Source organism: Rhodotorula paludigena (genome assembly GCF_050403205.1).
Source record: "Rhodotorula paludigena JCM10292 DNA, Rt_paludigena_JCM10292v1_ctg22, whole genome shotgun sequence".
In the NCBI taxonomy this organism is placed as follows: domain Eukaryota; kingdom Fungi; phylum Basidiomycota; class Microbotryomycetes; order Sporidiobolales; family Sporidiobolaceae; genus Rhodotorula; species Rhodotorula paludigena.
The window spans coordinates 19,920-41,224 of record NW_027481436.1 but is presented as its reverse complement, the minus strand read 5'-3'; the positions used below and the strand labels follow the sequence as shown (position 1 = coordinate 41,224).

Genomic DNA, 21,305 nt, shown 5'->3' with positions numbered 1-21,305 from the left:
TGTGCACCTCGTCGTGCTCCTCGACGCCGGTCTCGATGGAAAGCACCTCTTCACTCACATCGCTCTGCGCGCGCGAGCTTGTGCTCGCTAGTCTGACTCAGCCCTCTCGAGCACCAGAACACACCGGTGAAGCTTGACAAAGCGCGAGGTGGCCGCTTGAGGACGATCGCCTGGTGACGCCTCATCGCCAAGATGCTGTTCCAGCAGCAGGTCGAGGGTGAGACACGCTCTGTGTGGGCTGAATAGGACCGCGTTGACCCTCGCCTTGCACCCAGGCCTCATCAAGGCGTTGCGGGCAAACAAGAACGACCAGGACCGGGTCGTGCAGCAAGCACTCGACGAGACGCGCAAGGAGATTGTGAGCAAGGATGTGGACATCAAGGCTGCTGCAGTGCTCAAGCTCGTCTATGTGCGCTCCTCCCCGTCTCGCAGATGGCCTCTCCCGCCAGGCTGACCTCGCCCCCACCCGCAGCTCGAGATGCTCGGTTACTCGATCTCTTTCGCCTCTTTCGCCATTGTCGAGTGCATGACGAGCACAAAGTTCCACATCAAGTCGATTGGGTACTTGGCCGCATCGCAATGCTTCGACCGCGAGACAGAGGTTGCTGTCCTCGTCGTCAACCTCGTCAAGAAGGTCAGCAAGCACCGTCTTTCGGGTTTCTGCTCTAGCTGACATTTGCGGTTTCAGGACCTCTTGACCCCGCCAACACCGCTCTTCTCGTCGTCGCCCAACTCGCTCACAGTCGCGCACCTTACCTCTACCCTTTCGTCCGTCTCCTTGCTCCTCACGCCCACGCTCGCTCACGACCTAGGGCCCGACCTCCTCACCCTCCTCACACACACTCGCCCGCTCGTTCGGCGGCAAGCGACTCTAATCCTCTGGCGCATCCTGCGAAGCTGGCCGGGCGTGCAGGAGTTGACGACGGGGCGAGAAGAGCGCGGCGAGGACCCGTGGATCGAGCGACTGCGCGAACGTCTCGGTGACGAAGACATGGGCGTTGTTGGCGCGGCGGTCAACGTTATCTGCGAGGCGGCGCGGAAGGACCCGCACAAGTACCTTCCGCTTGCGCCAGAGCTGTTTGGGCTGCTCACCGCAAGCACGAACAACTGGATGCTCATCAAGATCATCAAGCTCGTATGTAGCTTCACTCTATGTCAGAGCTGGGCCTGACGTGTGACTCGCAGTTCGCCGTCCTCACGCCCGCCGAGCCGCGACTCGTCAAGAAGCTCCTTCCGCCCCTCACCGAGCTCATCGAGACGACGCCCGCCATGTCGCTGCTGTACGAGTGCATTCAGACCTCCATTGTGGGCGGCATGTTGAGCGGTCCGGACGGGGAGGGCCTCGCGCGCACATGTGTCGGGAAACTCGGCAGTTTCCTCGAGGACGTCGACCAGAACCGTGCGTTTTCTTTCGCTGCGATTACATTGACGCTAATCTCTTGTTCGATCAGTCCGCTACATCGCGCTCGTAGCACTGGTTAAGATTGCACCGACGCACCCGCACCTGATCTCGACTCACTTCGACACGATCCTGCACTGTATCGACGATGCCGACGTGTCTATTCGCATGCGCGCACTCGACCTTGTCGAGGTCATGGTACGCTAGCGACAACTCTTTTGAGAGGCTCTCGCTCACATGAGCATGCCTGCAGGTCGATCGCCACAACCTGCAGACAATCGTCAAGCGTCTCCTCACTCACCTCCGCCCCTCTTCCACCTCGACCGCCTCTGCCGCTGCATCTCTCTTGAAGGCACAGCAAGGCGCCTCAGCTCCTGCCAATCCTGTTCTCTCGACCGCCTACCGCACCTCTCTCATCTCGCTCGTCCTCCGCATGACCTCGAGCGGCACCTACTCGAACGTCACCAACTTTGCCTGGCTCATCGACACGCTCGTCGAGCTCACGTACATCGCCCATTTGCTGCAGCCGGATCAGTCGGCGCCCGCTCCGTCGGCCGATCTGCCGAGCCTCGGCGCTCAGCTCCGCGACGAGCTCATCGACGTCGCGGCACGTGTCAAGCAGATCCGTCCGTATGCGACGCGCAAGATGGCGGCGTTGATACAGGATGAGGACCTGCTCGAGAGCGGAGAGGCGGGCGACGCAGCCGAAGTGCTGGGCGCAGCGGCGTGGATCTGTGGGGAGTACTGCAGGTGCGCCGCATTTGCCCACCTCGTAGACGCGACTTCTGATGGGACCGATCGCACAGGGATCTCGACGACCCCCGTCCCGTTATCGCATCGCTCTTCGGTTCGAGCACGACCTCGACGCTACCCCCGCGCATCCTCGCGCTGTGGGTGCACAATGGCGTGAAGATCTATGCCTCGTGGCTCTCTGCTCTCTCGTCGTCGTGGGACGAATCGGCACTTGAGCAGATTCGTGGCATTTCGGCCGCCCTCGAAAGCCAGCTCGCCGAGTGCGCGAAGAGCGCCGACCTCGAGCTACAGGAGCGCGCAGCCGAGCTGCACGGTCTGCTGCAGCGCGTGCGCACAGGGCTCGACGCGCCACGACCGCTCGTCGACGCCGCGCACGACGAGGGCGACGAGCGCGGCGAGGGCGATGAGCATGCGAACGGATTCGCGGCGCAGCAGCGCGCGCCGCCCGAGTCGCTCACGCTGCTCGACGCGCTCTTCTTTGCGCACGAGCTCAACCCGGTCAACCCGCGCGCGCAGGGCATGGTCACGCTCCCAGAGGGGCTTGACCTCGAGGTGCCACTGTTCGAGGGCGGGCGATGGGCGGACCAGGCGCTGAGGGAGGCGGAGGGGAGGGTGGAGGAGACGGACGAGTTTGGGAGGCCACTGGGGCGTGCAGCAGTGGCGGAAGAGCCGGCGGAGGGGAAGAAGAAGAAGAAGGTCAAGGGATCGGGCACGGGGAAGAAGAGCAAGCGGAGGGAGGACGACCCGGAAGAGCTGGCACGAGTACGCCCTCTCGATTGACTCGCGCGCTTTCCTTGGCTAATGGACATTTCCCTCGTACAGCAACGAGCCGACCGCCTCGACCGTCAGCGCGACGACCCGTACTACATGGACGACGGTGGACGAGGGTACCACGACGGCGAGGGCGACGACGTCGACTCTATCCCGATCGTCCAGCTCGACCTCGACCTGCGCTCTCCGCCTGCACGTACGCTCACTCCCCCGCCGCGAGAACCGACTCCACCGCCAATGCTCGTCGACGTCGAGGGCGAGCTGCCGCCGGGCCTCACACCCGGAGCTGTCGTCCCGCCTTCTGCTGCCGCCAGTCGCGTCGAGTCGCCTTCTATCGCAGCGGAGGGGAGCGGAGCGGCGACACCTGAGCTGGACACGCATGCGGCAGAGGGGTCGGTGGTAAAGGTGGTGAAGAAGAAGAAGAAGGACGGAACGGCGGGAACGAAGAAGAAGAAGAAGACTGCCGGCGGAGCAGGCGGGTCGGGAGCGGCAACGCCCATCGAGTAGCTGCGCCACGCGCTGCATCGTGCGAGCTCTCTTATCGCGACTACATCGTATCGCGGCGTGTGAGCGCGAGTCGGAAGATGCGCCTCTCCTGAGCTGAGGAACGCAAGCTCGCCGTTCCGCTCCAGCTCTGCGCCTACGCCGCCAGCTCACTCAAGCTGTTGCACAAGCTCGTGCGCCTTCTTTGCGGCTGATGCTGTCGGCTGCGCGGCGTTTTGCCTCGCTGGCAGGCGCAGACGCACTCGCGCGTCTCGAAGCTCATCAGCTCGCCGTTCGAGCAACATCATCGACGCAGCCGGCTGTGCGCGCTCTGAGCAGCTCTGCGGCCGTGCAGGGTGCTGAGAAGCCGCGCCTGAGCAAGGCTAAGCGGGTCGAGCGGCGGGAGAAGCTTGCCGACAAACGCGAAGTTCGGGCGATTCGGAGGGAGCGCGAGCGGGCCAAGGAGGAGCTTGCGAGGCAGGCAGAGCTCGCGAGGAGGACCGAGGTGCAGGACAAGCTCGTCGTCGCAGAGGTGCGCTCCGCCTCTCCGCCGTCCTTCCGCGTACTTCGAGCTGAGCACCGCCTCGTTCGCACTTGCGCAGGACATTGCCGCCTCGCTCCCGCCTCTCTCCGAGGAGCAGCTCGAGGCGATGTACCAGGGGTTGATTCAGGCTCCGCCAGAAGAGCTCGCCCTCCCTGCTCTCGCCGCCTCGACTGCCCCCGCCCTCCCTGATCCTGCCGCCGACTCGCTGCAGCGACAGGACCGACTCTCCCGACTCGCTCAGCGCCTCGAGGACTTCGAGAACGAGCTCGCAGAGGAGGAGGGTGCAGAGGCTGCTGGAGAAAAGGAGAGTTCCACCTCCCTCGCACTACGCTTGCGTGAGCGGCGAGGCGAGGCGGGCGTAACGCTTGCGCCGGCACCGGACCAGCCGCTCGAGCTCATCGACACGGTCTCGCCAGCACGAGTAATCCTCGACCACCTGGAGGCGACTTTGCCAAACGAGGAGGTGCCGCCTGCGGAAGCGCCTGCGGAGGCTGGCGGACCCGTCTCGCGCGGGTTGCTCGTCCGTTCCGAGTGGAACGACCTCGTTCTCGCTTGCGTAAGCAGACCGCCTCATCATCGCCTTCTGAAGCCTGACTGACCCTTTCTCAAACAGGCTGAGGCGGGAGATCGCGAAGGCGTCCTCAAAGGTTTGCGATTGATGGAGGTTTGTCCCACTCTACACCAATCATTCCTTGGCCTCTGCTGACTCTCCTTGTTCAACAGCGCACGACACCTATAGCAGAAGGCAAGGTGCTGGAAGACGCACTGGCGATCTACGCCTCTCAAGGCAAATCGCAAGATGCGCTCATCGTCGCCGATTTCGCTCGACAGAGTGGGTCCAGGCTCGTCCGTATGATTATCCTGTTCAGGAGCTGATTTTGGGGTCTTCAGATTCGCTACCGCTTTCTGCAACCGCCCATCATCACCTTCTCGTCTCGATCCTTCCCTCTCATCCCCACCTCGCCTTACGACACCTCCGCTCGATGGAGGCGACCGGTCATACTCCGCTCCTTCCAACTTACACTGCCGTCGTCCAGCGCTTCCTATCAGCCAGCTCCCCGCCCGAACTGGTCCGGCAAGGCTGGGATCTCTACAGCCACACCCGCCTCGTCTCTTATCCCGTTCCCGATGTCCCCCTCTTTTCGACCATGATCCAAGCCTGCTCTCAGGGCGCACACCCCTCGCCTGAGCGCGCCATCGACCTCTTTACCGAGATGACCGACGACCACCGCCTCGCGCCGTCCGAGCGCGCCTACAACGGCGTGATCCGGTCGTGCGCCCGCGAAGGGAGCCAGGAGTACTACTTCGAGGCTCTGCGCTTCATGCGCCGCATGCTCGACGAGAACGTGGCGCCCACGCGGCGCACGTTCCATGCGCTCCTCGAGGGCGCAAAGCGTCACGGCGATCTCGCCCGCGCGCGGTGGATGCTCGTCAAGATGGTCGGCGTTGGCGGAGAGGCTGCGCCGGATGAGACGACGCTTGCGCTCGTGCTGCAGACGTATGCGGCTTATCGTCCCACAGGAGGGCGTGCGAAGCAGGCGTCGAAACCGATGCCTGTGGACCAGCCCGGTGCAGCCGAGAAGGAGGATGCGGCACAGGCAACCGAGGCCGCCCCGGATGCGGAGCCTACCGAGCCGAAGAAGTCGCCTCGCCCGTCATCGACGCTCGATGCGAAGGACGATCCGACGGACCTGCCCGTCGGCCCGCCAAGCGGGGCGAGCGCTTCGACGCTCGAGGTGATCAAGATGCTCGGCGAGGCGTCGCTGTTCTACCCGGGTCCGCTTCCGACGAACTCGGCTGAAGTGGTCGCCGAGGCGCAGAACCTCATGCTGCAAGTCGTCGACGCGTCTGTCCTGGCATCGACTGACTCTCCGGCGGCAATGTCTAAGCAAGCACCTCGCGAATCGGGCATGTTCCCTTCTGTCTCGCCTTCGACCTTCCTCGTCAACGCCTACCTTTCGGTCCTCAACTCGCACGCCTCGTTCGCCACGGCGCACTCCTTCTTCCGCCACGCCTACACACGCCTCGACCTGCCCAAGAACCGCTATTCGTACGAGATCATGCTCCGCCGTTGCGAGCTTGCCAAGAACCGCGACGAGGCGGTGCGCGTCGCGAAGGAGGTGTGGGACGAGTGGATCCGATGGAGCGAGGAGCCTGCACCGCTCGCCGAGGGCGAGCGACCGATCGAGGAGCTCGATGCGGACGAGCAGGAGCTTGCGCGGGAGCGGAGGAAGAGGGTCGAGGAGGACTGGGCGCGGGAGAGGCGCGCGGGGAGGCATGTGAGCAAGATGTGGGCCGGGCTCATCCGCATACTCGCCAAGTGCGCCTCGTTCTCTCGCGTCGTCTCGCGCATCCACGCTGACTGACCGAGTTCATAGGGCGTACAGGGAGGACGAGGCGATCGCCGTCCTGCAGCGCTTCCATGCGACCTACCCGCCCTCTGCGCTCCGCAGCCAGTCCGGTTCGGCGGCCCCGCTCTCGCCCATTGCGCCACTTCTTGACCGTCCCGCAGTCGTCTCGTACCCATCGGTCCCCATCCGCATCTCGTCGCCGCTCTACCCCGAGACGGCGCCCTCGCGCGACAACTCGCGCCCGCCGTATCTCCTCTTTGACGACCTCAAGATCCTGCACAAGCGGCTCGCCGACGTCGAGGACCGCGGGCGGCTCGAGGTGCTCCACCGCGTGTGCGGCGAGTACTTTGAGGCGCTCAAGACGGCGCGGAAGCGCGAGATAAGGGACGAGGGGAAGAGGAGGGAGTTCTAGACGGTCTGGGGAGTATCCACGGTTGTTGTATGTGCTCGCATTATCCTTCGCAACTCGCATCACTCGCATCTCTCGACTAAACACGCCTGCTGCGGAGGAGGGTGGTTACGAGAGCAAGGTGGTCCAGGACAGCGACTTCTGCGGGCTCTTCCGACTGCCTCAAGCTTTCCGATACTGCTTCTGTGCGTGTGCTGCGCAGCTTCGACTCGATGGAAAGGGACGCCGAGGTTGGCGGCACACGGCAGCACCGCCGCTCTCGCTGCGACCGTCCGCACCTTTGGCCCTCCCACCAGCGCAGGGAGCCAGCGATCGACTCGAGAGAGCTACACAGGAGCTGCACTCGCCTCTGCTACACCTACAAGCCCCGCGCACGCTCTCCCCACCTCGTTCACTCCGCTCCGCTCCCCGAGCCGCTCCACCCATCCGATGGTGCGTCCACCTCCTCCTGCGCTCGCACGCCGACGTGCACTGACACGATCCCTTCACTGTTACCTCAGGCGCCCGTTCGCAGGGGCAAGAAAGCTGCCGCCGGAGCAGGCGGCGGCGCGGCCCCCGCGTCATCCCGCAAGGCAGGCGGCGGCTTTGCTAAGGTGCGTTCCTGCGCTGCTGGCCTCGTCTCGGATAAGCTTCGCCGGGCTCACGCTCCCGCTCGATCAGGCCGACTGGAAGGAGGGGTTCAAGAAGAAGCAGGCGGGCGTGAGCGACATGACCCTCTTGTCGACCATCTCGAACGAGTCCATCAATGACAACCTCAAGAAGCGGTGCGTTGTATTCGCAAACCATTGCTCACGGCGAAGTAGCCGAGGCTGACCCCGAGTCGTCCGCAGCTTTGAGAACGGTGAGATCTACGTGCGAACCTGCTTTCCTCGTGTTTCGCCAGTTGATGGGCAATTGCTGACCTACCTGAGCCTCATAGACGTACATCGGACACGTGCTCATCTCGGTCAACCCCTTCCGCATGCTCCCCATCTACGACGACGCGACGCTCCACTCGTACCAGGGCAAGAACCGCCTCGAGATGGTCCCGCACGTCTACGCCGTCGCCGAGAGCGCCGCATACAACATGCGCTCGTACGGCGACAATCAGGCCGTTATCATCTCGGGCGAGTCGGGCGCCGGAAAGACCGAGGCGGCGAAGCGCATCATGCAGTACCTCGCGGCGACGAGCGCGGGCGGCAAGTCGACCGGAGACGAGGTCAAGGACATGGTGCTCGCTACCAACCCGCTTCTCGAGAGTTTCGGTTGCGCCAAGACGCTCCGCAACAACAACTCGAGTCGTCACGTTCGTCTCGCTTTCACATTCCCTTACTCGTCAAGCGCCTGCTGACACTTTTATCGCAGGGCAAATACCTCGAAATCGAGTTTGACGCGCAGGGTGCGCCCGTCGGTGCGATGATCACGAACTACCTCCTCGAAAAGGTGCGATTTGCGCTGCTTCCTTCGTTCGAGGCCCACAACTCATCCTCCTCATCGACAGAACCGCGTGACTGGCCAGACCAAAACAGAGCGCAATTTTCACATCTTCTACCAGCTCACCAAGGGCGCCTCGCCCGCCCAGCGCGACGCCTATGGCCTGCAGGGCCCCGAGGCGTACGCATACACCTCGCGTTCGGGCTGCCTCGAAGTGCCCGGCATCGACGACACGCAGGACTGGGCCGAGACGATCAAGGCGATGCAGACCGTCGGCCTGACTGCCGACGAGCAGGACAACATCTTCCGCATGCTCGCGAGCATCCTGTGGCTCGGCAATGTCGAGTTTGCGCAGAACGAGGAGGGCAACGCCTACGTGCGCGACGAGAGCGTGCCCGCCTTCGTCGCATACCTCCTCGAGGTCGACGCCGAGCGCGTCAAGAAGGCGCTGACGCTGCGCGTCATGGAGACGCAGCGCGGCGGCCGGCGCGGGTCCGTCTACGAGGTCCCCCTCAACCCGGCACAGGCGTCGTCCGTGCGCGACGCGCTCGCCAAGGCCATCTACAACAACCTGTTCGAGTGGATCGTCGACCGCGTCAACATCTCGATGAAGGCCAAGCAGCAGAGCCAGACCATCATCGGCGTGCTCGACATTTACGGCTTTGAGATCTTCGACACGAACCAGTTCGAGCAGCTGTGCATCAACTACGTCAACGAGAAGCTGCAGCAGATCTTCATCCAGCTCACGCTCAAGACGGAGCAGGAGGAGTACGTGCGCGAGCAGATCAAGTGGACGCCGATCGACTACTTCAACAACAAGATCGTGTGCGACCTGATCGAGGAGAAGCGCCCGCCCGGCATCTTTGCCGCGCTCAACGACGCGTGCGCGACTGCGCATGCCGACCCGCAGGCGGCCGACAACTCGTTCATCCAGCGCCTCGGTGGCGTGAGCAACCCGCAGTTCGAGACGCGCGGGTCCAAATTCCTCGTCAAGCACTACGCAGGCGACGTCATGTACACGGTCGCGGGCATGACGGACAAGAACAAAGACGTCCTCCTCAAGGACCTGCTCGACCTCGTCGACTCGTCGAGCAACAAGTTCCTCCAGACCATCTTCCCCGACCGCCCCGACCCGGACAGCAAGAAGCGCCCGCCGACGGCCGGCGACAAGATCAAGGTGGGCTCCGCCTGTCTCGCTCGCGGGCCGTAGCAGGCAAGCTGACCGCGTTGACGTCTCGCAGGCTTCGGCAAACGCGCTCGTCGAAAAGCTCATGCGGTCGCAGCCGCACTATATCCGCACAATCAAGCCCAACCAGAACCGCTCGCCGTCCGAGTACGACACCAAGGCGATCTTGCACCAGATCAAGTACCTCGGTCTGCAGGAGAACATCCGCGTGCGCCGCGCCGGCTTTGCGTACCGCAACACGTTTGAGAAGATGGTCGAGCGGTCCGTGCCTGTATTCTTGCTCGTCGCGCGACCGCTTGCTGACGCTAGCCGCTGCACAGATTCTACCTCCTCTCGCCCGCAACATCGTACGCTGGCGACTACATCTGGCAAGGCGATGCGCGGTCGGGCTGCGAGCAGATCCTGAAAGACACGGGCATCGCGCGCGAGGAGTGGCAGATGGGCGTGACCAAGGCGTTCATCAAGAACCCCGAGACGCTCTTCGCGCTCGAGTCGATGCGCGACAAGTACTGGCACAACATGGCCGCCCGCATCCAGCGGTGCTGGCGCGCGTACCTGCGCCGCAAGCACGACGCGGCGCGCACGATCCAGCGCTTCTGGCTTGACAAGAAGGAGGGCATCGTGTACGCGCAGCTGCGCGACTACGGGCACCAGATCCTCGGGCAGCGCAAGGAGCGCCGCCGCTTCTCGCTCGTCAGCATGCGCAAGTTCCTCGGCGACTACCTCGCCGTCGGAGATCACGACAGCATCGAGGGCAGCCGCCTGCGCAGTGCGGCAGGCATCGCCTCCAACGAGACGGTCGCGTTCAGCTGCCGCGCCGAGCTCCTCGTCTCGAAGCTCGGCCGCTCCTCGAAGCCGAGCCCGCGCTACCTCATTCTCGTGCGTGTCGCGCTCGCATGCGTATCCAGAAAGGCTCGAGGGGCTGACCTTCTCGCGCCGCAGACCGACAAGGCCGTCTACATCCTCATCTCGCAGGCCGTGCAGGGCTCGGTGCAGACGACGTGCGAGCGCAAGATCCAGCTCGTGACGATCCGCAGCGTCGGCTTGTCGAACCTGCGTGACGACTGGATGGCGCTCAACACGACTAGCCAGGAGGAGGGCGACCCGCTCATCTCGTGCCCGCTCAAGACCGAGTTCCTCGTGCACTTGCAGCAGCGCACGAACGGTGCCGTGCAGATCAACGTTGGCCCTACGTGCGTCCCTCCCGCCTATACTGCTGTCGGGGAACTTTCGCTGACACAGCTTTGCGGCGCGCAGGATCAACTATGCCAAGAAGAAGGGCAAGATGGCGACTATCACATTCAAGAAGGACCCGTCGATCCAGCGCGGGGACGTCTACAAGTCGTCGACGGTCAGCGTCGGTCAGGGTCTGCCGCCCACGAGCCAGTCGGACCCGCCTTGCGAGCGCAAGCCCAAGCCGAAAAAGGTGCCCAAGCAGTCGGTCAACGTGCGTCCCCTAGACATTCGCTTTCGAACGAAATGCTTACGCCGAACGGATTGCTGCAGCGCACTCCCGGCGGTCGTCGCCCGCAGGCGCAGACTTTGCCCGGCTCGTCCGGCTTCGGCGGCGTCAAGCCCGCTGCGCCGGCCGGCATCCCTCACGCTGCTTCGGCCACGCCCACCGCTGCGCCGGTCGCCAAGGCGGGCGCAGGCCGTCAGGCCCCGCCTCCGCCTGTTCGCGCGCCCGTTGCCGCGCCCGCCGAGCCCGAGGTGGAGAAGTGGAAGGCCTTGTTCGCATTCGAGACGGATCAGCCGGGCGAGCTCCCACTTGCGAAGGACGAGCTTGTCGAGGTCGTAACGAAGGACGACGGCGGATGGTGGCTCATCAAGAAGGGCACCCAGGAGGGATGGGCGCCGTCGAACTACCTGCAAGTCGTCCCGCCGAAGCCGAAGCCGGCTGCACCGCCACCTGCACCTGCCCGCCGCGCCCCTCCCGCTGCACCCGCCGCTCCAGCTGCACCGAAGGCGCCCGCCATCCCGGCGGCACCCAAGGTCCCGGTCGCGCCGTCTGCGAGCTCGAGTATCGGGCTCGGCTCGCGCACGGGCGAGAGCAACGCGGCGCCAGTCGCCGTCATGCCCGGCATGGGTAACTCGGGCGGCCTCGCGGCCGTACTCGCTGCGAAGCGGGCGCAGGCAGACGGCGGCTCGAGCCCGAATGGAAGCTCGCCCGCAAGCTCGCGTCCTGGTTCTTCCCTTGGTCCGTCTCTTCGAGCTTGACGACATCTCCAATGTTGACTCGTGTCACGCTCGCAGGCAAGGCACCACCGCCTCCGGGCCCTAAGCCGGCGCTCAAACCGAAGCCACCCGTGCCGGCCAAGGTAAACGGCTCGTCGGTCGGCAGCAAACCGCCGACGCCGGCACGACCGGCTGCACCACCGGCCCCCGCCGCAGCGCCGAGCAGTGCACCGGCACCAGGTGGGCTGGTCAAGCCTACCGCCAACGACCTGGCTGCGGCGCTGGCGAAGCGGGCGGGACGGAAGCAGGATGATGACGATGACTGGTAGACCTCGCTGTAGAGCTATGTCACGAGGTTCTCTTGACGAATGAGACCGCGCTGTGCCGAGACTGCGAGACTGCTGGTTGCTCAGGCCTAAGATCGCCCACCAGGAAGAAGCGGACTGTCCTCCCCGGCCAGACTCCTTCGTTCCCACCCAGAAGAAACCCGGTAGGCAACGTCTTTCAGCTGTCGAAGGAACGTCGACTGCGCTCGTTACAGCAAAGAAGGTACGAAGCCAAAACGACATGGCACGAACAGGCAACAGAGGTGTACGAGAGTACAGGAAACAGACAGAGCGGCATCGGCATGACCTCACGGCGCCTCCATCTCAAACCCGATCCTGCGCGCGCGGATGTACTTGAGAACCGCCTGGCGGTAGTGCCACACGCAGAGTTTTGGCTTGGGCGGATCGAGGAAGCGCACGTCCGCCTTGGAGAAGGAACGGCCGTGGTACTGGAGCAGCTCCCCGTTCTCGCAACCGAAGGCGTGAAAGTAATAACGATCCCCCTTACGGCGGTCTGAGATTAGCAAGATGCTTGAGAAAGTTGAAAGCACGTGGAGGCGCACCAGACAGTGAATTGACCATTTGTAGTCGTCATACGGGCCTTGGTGTAGCTTTGACATGGCAAGACCAAACGAGACATCGTACCGGTAGCTGGCATCGAGGAGGTCCTCGTAGATCTGGCCGTGCGAAAAGACCCTTAAGTCAGCAGCCTCCCGGCGTGTGCTGACCGGCTTTGCAGTCATCCGCTCAGCTACGATGCTCGCGAACGCACATCAGGACGGGACACGGGCACGAGGTGTACAGCCTCGCAGTGCAGGCCAGATACGTTGGCGAAGAGATCGCCGCCGTCGCGCATCATGACCAGTTTCGCAAACTCTGACTGAGGAACAGCATGGCCACAGGTCAGCGTCGCGGGCCTCCATGTCAATACGAACGTGATGATGCTCGCTTGTTGCGTTCGGCTCCTGTTCCACTTAGTTACGTCCGGCGAAGCGAAGTCGGCGCTGATCGGAGCCGGCTTGCCTGGGCTTTCGCCCTCGGGGCCGCGCGTCTGCGTGAACGTGCCTTCTCCTGCGAGGAGTAGGTCAGAGCTACGCGTCGGTGCCAACGTTGCGGTACCGGACACACTCGGAACGAACTTGTACTCTGCCGCTTCCGGCGCCGCTCCGAGATCGAGGTCGGCTTCGACATCGGCGGCAAGACGCAGGGTCCCCGGCTCGTTGACGAAGTGCTGTGCAATGTGCTGCACAAACGCGAGGGTGTTCTGCCCTCCGCGGGCGATGAAGTCGAGAGGGACCTTGACCTCGAGCTCGAAAAAGGGACTGAGCGATATCGAGAGCTTGTCCGTCCCGGGCCACCATTCATGCAGTGGCTGATAGTCGGGGTGCGACATGTCGCTCAGAGAGCGGGCAGGGATACAGCGGGGAGGTGTACGAGGAGCACGTGGAGCACGAGGAGCACGAGGAGCACGAGAAGCTGCGGAGGCACTGGGAGAAGAGCGTGGCGAGGGTTCTAGGCAGCTCGCAGAGAGGATGAGCGGAGCGTGTCACTATGTGCAGGCTGTGGCGACTCCCCTCCTAACACGGGCGCGAAATTCGGAGCAGAAGCGAAAGCGCGCAGGCCGTCAGCGGGGATGGATCCGCTATCTGTAGATGAAGATGCGGACTCCCCCCGCGATGCGAGCAGGGTCAAGGAGCGGTTCTACGCGAACGACGATGCGAGCCTTCCCTCACGCGACATTCATTCCCTCGGTTCGCTCGATATGGCTTCTGTTCTGCCGATCGTCGACCTTGACGCGTTCAGGCAAGGCCCTGACACTCCTGCTGCCCAAGCTGAGGCTGTCAAGGTGTGTGTGCACCGCCTCCTCGACAGCCTGCAACCGCGTGCACCTGCTTCCTCGCCACTAGAGCAACCACGACGGCGTGCACGTGGCTGGAGGACCTGCACACAGCCCCGTGAGCCCAGCTGACCCGTGTCCCGCCCGTCAGACTGCCGAAGCTCTCATCGAGTTCGGCGCCCTCATCGTCCGGGACTCGCAGGTGTCCGAGGCGGCGAACGAGCGCTTCCTCGATGTCATGGAGGACTACTTTGCGCAGCAGGACGAGCGTCTGCGGGAAGATCTGCGGCCCGAAGTGCACTATCAGGGTGAGGCTGCTGTCGCTACCTCCGCTCCTCGTCCATGTGCGAGCGAGCTGACCTATGTGTCCGCATTACAGTCGGCGTGACGCTTGACAACACGGAGAAGGTGCGCTGAACGTCTCTACAGGACGCTTTCAGCGCGAAAACGAAAGTCGCAATCGCTCACTTGCGCATTCGCAGCCCAAGTGCCACTCCGACGACTCCTGCAAAGCTGTGATTGCTGCTCTCGACCCTGCCGAGCGCCCGCTAGACCTCGAAGGCGGAAAGGCGGATCCGAAGTGTCGGTGCGCTCGAGACTCCTGCTTCATGACCAGCGCTTCGAGCCTGACCTTAAAACATACTCAGCTTCTTCCACCGCATGGGCAAGACTCCGCCACGAACCGACTTTCCCTCGCTTCGCATGGACAACGTGACGCCGCGCGCGTTCGGCTCGACCTGGGAGGGATCAATGGAGGAGTGGGGCACGCAGATCAAGTCGGCGGTGGAGGGTGTGAGCGAGATGCTCGCAGTCGGGCTCGGCCTCGAGCAGGAAACCTTTCTCCGCGCAGGCGAATACGGGTCGCATTTGCTGGCGCCGACTGCAACGGATCTCAAGAAGTACGGCCGGGAGGGCGAGAGTGCGTCCTCTCTCCTGTCATCTCACGCACCTGAGCTTGCCTAACATGCCACAAGAACAGTTTTTGCGGGCTTCCACACCGGTGCGTGCAGCTCGAGGGAGATAGGTGCTACTCATTCCACATGTCTGACCGTGTCCCGCAGACCTGAACTTCCTGACAATCCACGGCCGCTCTCGCTTCCCCGGTCTCCACATCTGGGCGCGCAACTCGGGTAAGCGCTTGACCGTCAAGATGCCGCCCGGCACGCTCCTGGTTCAGGCGGGCAAGCAGCTCGAGTGCGTGTCCCGTCTCACACGCAGTCTCATTCAGTGCTGACTTGTCGCACTCGCAGGCACTACACGGGCGGCCTGATCCTCGCCGGCTACCACGAGGTCGTTTGCACTCCGGGCACGCTCGCGGCACTGTCGGCACGCCTCGACAATCCCGCAACCGCGCTGCGTCCGCAAATCCGGATCTCGTCGACCTTTTTCTGGCACCTGTCATCGGACGAGACGCTCTCGCCGCGCAGCTTCCGCGAGCGGACAAGCGGCAACGAGGTCGTGCAGCGCGAGCGGCGCCGCGTTGAGGAGGCGGGCGGCAAGTGGGACGTCGAGAAGTACGAGGAGGGCATGAAAGTCGGCACGCTTGTCCAGGTACGACTCCTACTTCTCCTCGCAGCCTGTCAAGACACTGTGCGTCGTACTGATGTCTCCGTCCCCCATAGAACGAGCTCAAGCACATTGCGCTGCTCGCCGACTAGAGAGCTTCGTTCTTATCTCCTCCTTCGTGACATCTTCTGTCCCTTGCACGTCGTATCGCACGCACCTGCCCTGCATTGCAATCTGTTCTCCCGTTGACCTGTCCGTCCTGCCGCTAGCTTGCTTGGTCGCCTCGTTGCGACGCGTGTGGGCCCTGTGGGGTTTCGGAAGTCGCGTTCCCACGCTTGCGGCTTGCTTGCTTGTCGTGCGCTCGACTTGGATCTGGCGCCAAGCGCACCTGCTGCTGTGCGCGCTGGCTCTTCCGGCTCGACCGTCTTCGCAGACGAGGCGGCGCAGCTCGACCGACACGGCCCAGTTCCAGCTGTCATCACCGCCGCCAGCCTCGCGCATGCCGCGACTGCCGTCGAGCCCGACGAGCCCGACCCGCACGGCGCTGCACGCCGGCTCGGCGTCGCCGTGGCCGGACACTGAGGGGCGCGAGCCAGAGGCGCGAGCGAGGAAGCGGCGCGGCGGCGGTGCAGAAGGTGCAGGAGGAGCGTTTCCGCTGCGGATGGACCGGCGACGGTGGCTCGTGTGCGGGCTACTGGCCTTCTGCGTGCTCTGGATCGTCACGGTCGACCGCACGACGGACGCTCGAGGTGTGTGCAGCTGGCGCCTCTTCAATTCGCCTCGTCCCAACTCCGCTGACCGTCTCGCACCTCGGCCAGGGCGACTGCGAGAGTCCGTGCACGATGCAGCACACCGCCTACATGACCTCACGGCCGAGCCGGTTCTCGGCTTCGACAAGTCGCTCGTGAGCGGTCTCCTCGTGTGTGCTCTGGCCTGTTCCCGCTGATGCCTTGTTGCGCCCAGGTTCTGAGTCATCCGGAACCCCAAAAATCGTACAAGATGCAGATGAAGGACGGTGTGCGGTACATCACAACGATGACCTACGGCGGCCACGGTGCGGCCTCCCCTCTGTGCACGCCGACTCATTCGAAAGGCTTACTTTGCGACCCGCATTCTCATTGCAGCCAACCAGTTCATCGCGATTCAAAACCTTCTCTACCTCGGCAAGCTACTGAACCGAGTCACCATCATGTAGGTGCTCCTACCTTTGTTGCCGCCGCGCATCAACCTGACCTCCGCGTATCACGCAGCCCGTCTCTCTTCGCTCTGCACTTTGACGAGCTACCTCGCGATCTCTCCGACTTCTACGACCTCGCCCGATTCTACCACGACACGGGCATACCGTCCGTCGAGTTGAGCTCGCTGAAGCGGTGGAACCTCACGCACCCGCCTGAAGTCGACTGGATCTCGTGCTGGTCCGTTCTCGAGGCGACTGCAGGGAATGTCAACGTCAACGATGGTACGTGAGCAATCTCGCCATTGCGTCCTCGGATCTCTGACAGTTGCTCGCGCGCAGGAACCATGGCTGCGCATAATATCATTGTCCAATACTGGCCTCTCCCACCTACCATGGCACGAGCGTCCGAACTCACGGCGATATGGTTCGAGGCTTTCCACGAAGTCAGTATCGCTTCGCGGCTGCCGAGACCGCCAGCGGCTGACTGTCTTGACGCGCAGTTCGACTTTGACCGCGAAGCGCAGAGCGACTGGATCGCCAAGGTCAAGAAGGAAGAGCTGCCTCAGCTGGACTCGCCCGCTCAGAAGCAGGGGAACAAGACCCTAAGTCGTCACGAGACGATCAAGCCGGGCTTCCACCCTCGCGAAGACGCCGAGCCGGACGACCGCATGCTCTGCCTCGACACAACCTTCTTCACCGGCTCGCGCATTCTGAAGCCCGCCTACATTCCCGATGTCGAGCTCGAGCCCCCGCGGATCTACGAGGGAGAGGGGTGGACCAAGGCCGGGCAGTACCTGCGCTTCTCGAGCGGCGTCGAGAAGCTCGCCGACATCTACCTTACCGAGCTCTTTGGTGTCTCGCATATGCGCCACGTCCCGCCCTTCATCTCGGTCCACATCCGCCGCGGCGACTTCCAGAGCGCGCGCGGCCTCACCTCGCTCGAGATGTACACCGATGCAGTGCAGCGCGTGCGCGACAAGCTCAATCGCCGCATGGACAACCCTGACGGATGGACCGGCGCGGGCCACGAGCACCAAAAGTACTTCCGGGGCGTGCGCGGCGAGGACTACGCAGTCGTTGCGACGACGGATGAGGCGCCCGACAGCGACTTTGTCCGCCAGCTGCGTGAGGAGCTCGGTTGGAAGGTCGTTGACCACGAGGCGATGAATACGGTCGGGGAGCTGGGCGCATGGTATCCAACCATGGTGGACGCGGCCATTTTGGCGCGAGGTCGAGGGTTTGTCGGGTGCGTCCGAGATCTCTCTTTCTTTCTGTCGGCTTCACTCGTTCGCTTTCTGCATGTCCTCTGTGCGCTTGCTGACTCGTTCAATTCGCTCCTCCTTCCGTAACTATAGCACCGAATGGTCGACTTTCTCTTACCTCGCTGGTCTGCGCGTCAAGTAGTGCGTGCTCTCCTCCTTCTCGCTCTTTCCTCTGTCTCGCTGTGGCTCACGCATCTCGTCACAGCTGGAACGGCGGCGTTGAAGACTGGACGCCGTCTCTCACGTAGACTTCAATAGACTTTGTGCATATTCTCGGTACGCCCCTGACTGCTGCTTACTCGCTGCCGCTCCGCCATGCACTGGGCTGACCTGCACCTGCCATGCAGTCTGCTGCATGTCCGCTTCTTTCTCGCAAGCTTGCATTCCCAGCACGTTCTCCCGCTGCAGCCGCCCGGCGCGCACTGGACCCACGAGCGATTCCCAGCCCAAGCTCTGCGGCTAGTCGGCTATACATCGCTACAGCATCGGGAAGCGCAAGAGCTGCCTTTTGCGATCATACGATGGCGAGAAGCCCAACGGACCCAAGTACCGTAGTCGATTTCATCGAGCAGCGGGCGATCGACACCTGACCTTGCCCGCGGTCCACGAGCCACTTCGTCGACTTGATACGTATAGGTACGGCAAACAGATAGCCACCTTAATGGTTGGCCAGCGGTGTGCTCTGCTGAGCAAGAAGCGGGCACTGGGAAGAGGCAAGGAGATTAATGAGATGTCCGAGAAGGCGCACGGTCAGAAGGTAGCACAAGATCCTCAGATCCCGCCATGCGCGCGAGTTCTCTGCCATGCACGATGACGGGAAGCTTCGTTCCAATGCAGATCCCAGCAGCGAGAGGGCAGAGGCCGTCGTTCAGGAAGGTGCGAGGGGGTGTCGCGACGCGTTTGCGGGTGCGGGACGGGCTGATCGAGCAAGAATCAATCATGCACCCGGGTGCCCGCCCCGGTCGGAACCTCGTCGGGAGCAGGTAGCAGGCGCAGCGGGCGGAAGGACGAATCAACCAAGCTCAATGTCCCGCAGCGGATGAGCTCTGGCGTGAGCTCCGCGCTTGAGCTCTCGGTGCGCCTGGAGAAGTGCGCTCAACGCTGCGCACAGCAGCGGTTCCCACGAGCCATGCCGGCGAGGCGTAATGTGGTGCGCAAAGAAGGCGGACGATGGTCAAGCTGATGAAAGGTCTTTGACCGTGCTGCGATCGAGCTAAGAAGCAGAGATTGAGCAGAGATTCTCGCGCGGACTGTTGAAGGGTGCAGGCGAGGTCAAGAGGTCAGCGTGGAGAACACGTGGAGGTCGATACGGCAGCGATCCCACGCCTTCGAGCTGCACTTGCTCGTGCCGCCTCGCCAGTTGCAGGCTCTCTCTCCTCCTCTTCACCGTCGTGAGCAGTGCAGCAGCACACCCACCGATGCTCGCCCAGCCGTCGTGCACTCAGATCACCACTCGTTCGCAACTCGACGAGCGCTCCCACTGCGTTGCTTCGCGCAACCCTCGCCTCCGCTGCCGCCTCCCGTCGCAGCCTCGGTCCATGCACGATTTCCGCGGGGACTCTGCGCCGATCAGCCCCTACGCCAGCATGTCAATCCCGTTCTTCGACCGTCAAGAAGCCGCCGCGTTGTCCGAGGTCGCCGCGCGAGAATACTCCAGCCTCAGTAACGGCGTATCTACCGACGGACTGGTCGCCAAGATTCGCGAGACCGACAAGGCGTCTCTGCACAAGATGAAGAATCCCGGTGCACCCGTCGATGCGGCTTCGACCAAGCCTACGTGAGCCCCTCGCGATCATCCCGACACTCCCGCAATGCTGACCAGTCCTTCTTGGCAGAACTTGAGCGCTGCATAAGCTCCAACCTCCGTCATGACAACATATATGAACCTCGCGGCACATACACGAACGCCGCCTCTTCCCTTCCGCGCTTCCCCTCTCCCGGCCCAACTTCGCCCATTCCGGTCCATCCACAGAGACCTTCCCGACACCCTCGTCGGTTCATCGCGTTCCCTTCGCGCGCTCGAACACGCCGCACGCCGCCTTCGCCGCCTTTGTCGCCTGAGTCGGCGCTGCGCCGGCCGATCCCTTGCCGTGCTCGACCTCGTCGGTCCGCTTCGACCCTACCTGCGGTCGCCCAAGATCCTCTTTAGACTCGACTTGTACACAGTTCTGATTAGACGCTTCTCGGCCCCTCTCACTGTTGTTGCTCTCTCAATTCCTCGTTGGCTTCCTGGGTCAGGTTTTCCCTTCTCGTTCTGGGATGCACGGTTTATTCGCGGGAACGACAACTTCATGTAACCTTGACGACACTCGGATGTATTCGCGCGGTGATTCGAGCGGTAAATGTGTGCGAGAGCGGGAAAGTGAGCGTTGCTGCCGGCCAAAAGGTACGGCTGCTGCGGGTGAAGGAGGTTGCTGGCTTCACGCCCTCTCGGTAAGTTAGTCACATGCACCACCTGCTTCATTTTATATTCCACCTGCTTCACACTCGCTTGTCCCTACGCGCACCGCGGCTGCTCCTCCGCGACTGACCCATCTCGTGCGCCTGCAGCAGCGCCTTCTCGTCATCCTCGTCGCTGTGGTCCGGCGCGCTGCTTTCCGGCTCGCTCTGCTCGTTCGCCGCCGCCCGCATGTCGCCGTCGCCGCGCTGACCCATGCTTTGGGTGTCCCGCCCCGTCGGTGCCGAGGGGTTGCGCGGCGGTTTGAGCCAGTCCGGGATGATCGGCTGGCCCTTGGCGTCGAGCGGGAGGGGCTTGCCCGTCTCTGGGTCCTGGACGATGGGCATCCCGTGGGCGTCGAGAGGCGGGTTGATGATCGGGTTCCAGTAGAGGCGGCAGCACAGGAAGAGCTGGATCGCGGCGAGGACGAGAGTGAGGAGGCCGAACTATCGAGCGAGAGTACGTTAGCTGCTGAACGCCTGGGTAGGCCGGACGTCGATGCGCGGGGACGCACAACGAGCGGGCTGATCCTGACAAAGCTGAGTTTGCCTTCGCAGTCAACCTGGCTGCAGGGACAAAGGCTTGTGTAAGTCGTGACGTTACATCGAGCGGTGGTATCGGTGCGTACCACGACATCTGCATCGCCTCCAGAGTGCCGTAATAAGTCATCTTCCGGAAGAGGTAGCAGAGAAAGGCGGCGCTGAACACGGCGGCGAAATGCGAGACAGAGAGGTGCGTCAGTACTCTCCGAGGGGTTTCCCTCTGCAGGCCGAAGCATACCATCATCCAGCCAATGTCGATGAGCAGCTGATCAGGCCAGCCGAGATACTTGACGTGATACATGAAAACACCCGTGTACACCGACCACATCAGGGAGAAGACTCCTGCAACAACGTAGTGGAATATGAACCTGATCACACAAACAAGTCAGCTGCTGTCGGGTGGGCGCACGGACACGCGATCCGCAAGGGAGGCAGGACAATAGGACCCACCACTTCTCGGTCGCGATGATTCCGCCTGCGAGCGCACCGGACGCGCTCACGCACGCGATGTTACCGGTGGCGCCGAGCATTCCCAACGCCAGCGTGGCGTAGACTTCGCGCTTGATGCGCTTGTGGATGGGAGACGAGAGGATGCGATGCTTCTGCTCCGGCGTGAGAGGCGGCGGCGGCTTCGGCGGCTCGGTTGCTGCAGACATCGCAAACCGCTGGCAGGTCTTAGCGGGTCGCGAGCGAAAGCGAGCGGGCAAAAGCGAACGAAGCAGAGAGCGCTCGAC

The 21,305-nt window shown here is 63.1% G+C and overlaps 8 protein-coding genes across 8 annotated transcripts; 6 read left to right on the top strand and 2 right to left on the bottom strand.

Annotated features, from left to right (window-relative positions):
- Positions 1-192: 192 nt before the first annotated feature.
- Positions 193-3,430, top strand: APL5 (Apl5p; the record flags this gene model as incomplete). The annotated part of the gene is made up of 9 exons (XM_076649178.1): positions 193-217; positions 276-409; positions 473-634; positions 689-1,135; positions 1,186-1,399; positions 1,452-1,597; positions 1,653-2,149; positions 2,206-2,914; positions 2,975-3,430. 9 exons carry the CDS (start codon positions 193-195, stop codon positions 3,428-3,430), a joined length of 2,790 nt encoding a protein of 929 aa, XP_076505188.1.
- Positions 3,431-3,620: 190 nt separating this feature from the next.
- JCM10292_003984 (uncharacterized protein) lies at positions 3,621-6,713 on the top strand (the record flags this gene model as incomplete). Its single annotated transcript, XM_076649177.1, has 6 exons — positions 3,621-3,938; positions 4,009-4,506; positions 4,564-4,614; positions 4,674-4,782; positions 4,842-6,270; positions 6,329-6,713. 6 exons carry the CDS (start codon positions 3,621-3,623, stop codon positions 6,711-6,713), a joined length of 2,790 nt encoding a protein of 929 aa, XP_076505187.1.
- A 426-nt stretch (positions 6,714-7,139) lies between these two features.
- JCM10292_003983 (class I myosin) lies at positions 7,140-11,813 on the top strand (the record flags this gene model as incomplete). The annotated part of the gene is made up of 13 exons (XM_076649176.1): positions 7,140-7,142; positions 7,211-7,303; positions 7,371-7,474; positions 7,541-7,562; positions 7,630-7,995; positions 8,055-8,132; positions 8,191-9,300; positions 9,365-9,570; positions 9,630-10,188; positions 10,252-10,502; positions 10,567-10,756; positions 10,816-11,506; positions 11,563-11,813. 13 exons carry the CDS (start codon positions 7,140-7,142, stop codon positions 11,811-11,813), a joined length of 3,924 nt encoding a protein of 1,307 aa, XP_076505186.1.
- A 305-nt stretch (positions 11,814-12,118) lies between these two features.
- JCM10292_003982 (uncharacterized protein) lies at positions 12,119-13,203 on the bottom strand (the record flags this gene model as incomplete). Its single annotated transcript, XM_076649175.1, has 5 exons — positions 12,119-12,313; positions 12,374-12,487; positions 12,583-12,690; positions 12,760-12,881; positions 12,930-13,203. 5 exons carry the CDS (start codon positions 13,201-13,203, stop codon positions 12,119-12,121), a joined length of 813 nt encoding a protein of 270 aa, XP_076505185.1.
- Positions 13,204-13,572: 369 nt separating this feature from the next.
- On the top strand, positions 13,573-15,305 carry JCM10292_003981 (uncharacterized protein; the record flags this gene model as incomplete). Its single annotated transcript, XM_076649174.1, has 9 exons — positions 13,573-13,656; positions 13,799-13,955; positions 14,027-14,055; positions 14,130-14,233; positions 14,295-14,566; positions 14,627-14,647; positions 14,709-14,841; positions 14,898-15,198; positions 15,270-15,305. The coding sequence occupies 9 exons, from the start codon at positions 13,573-13,575 to the stop codon at positions 15,303-15,305; spliced, it is 1,137 nt and encodes a 378-aa protein (XP_076505184.1).
- Positions 15,306-15,652: 347 nt separating this feature from the next.
- JCM10292_003980 (O-fucosyltransferase family protein) lies at positions 15,653-17,840 on the top strand (the record flags this gene model as incomplete). The annotated part of the gene is made up of 9 exons (XM_076649173.1): positions 15,653-15,902; positions 15,972-16,057; positions 16,117-16,207; positions 16,278-16,344; positions 16,404-16,612; positions 16,670-16,773; positions 16,831-17,576; positions 17,686-17,733; positions 17,798-17,840. The coding sequence occupies 9 exons, from the start codon at positions 15,653-15,655 to the stop codon at positions 17,838-17,840; spliced, it is 1,644 nt and encodes a 547-aa protein (XP_076505183.1).
- Positions 17,841-19,010: 1,170 nt separating this feature from the next.
- Positions 19,011-19,373, top strand: JCM10292_003979 (uncharacterized protein; the record flags this gene model as incomplete). The annotated part of the gene is made up of 1 exon (XM_076649172.1): positions 19,011-19,373. One exon carries the CDS (start codon positions 19,011-19,013, stop codon positions 19,371-19,373), a length of 363 nt encoding a protein of 120 aa, XP_076505182.1.
- Positions 19,374-20,073: 700 nt separating this feature from the next.
- JCM10292_003978 (uncharacterized protein) lies at positions 20,074-21,227 on the bottom strand (the record flags this gene model as incomplete). Its single annotated transcript, XM_076649171.1, has 4 exons — positions 20,074-20,475; positions 20,544-20,595; positions 20,658-20,939; positions 21,022-21,227. 4 exons carry the CDS (start codon positions 21,225-21,227, stop codon positions 20,074-20,076), a joined length of 942 nt encoding a protein of 313 aa, XP_076505181.1.
- Positions 21,228-21,305: the final 78 nt, after the last annotated feature.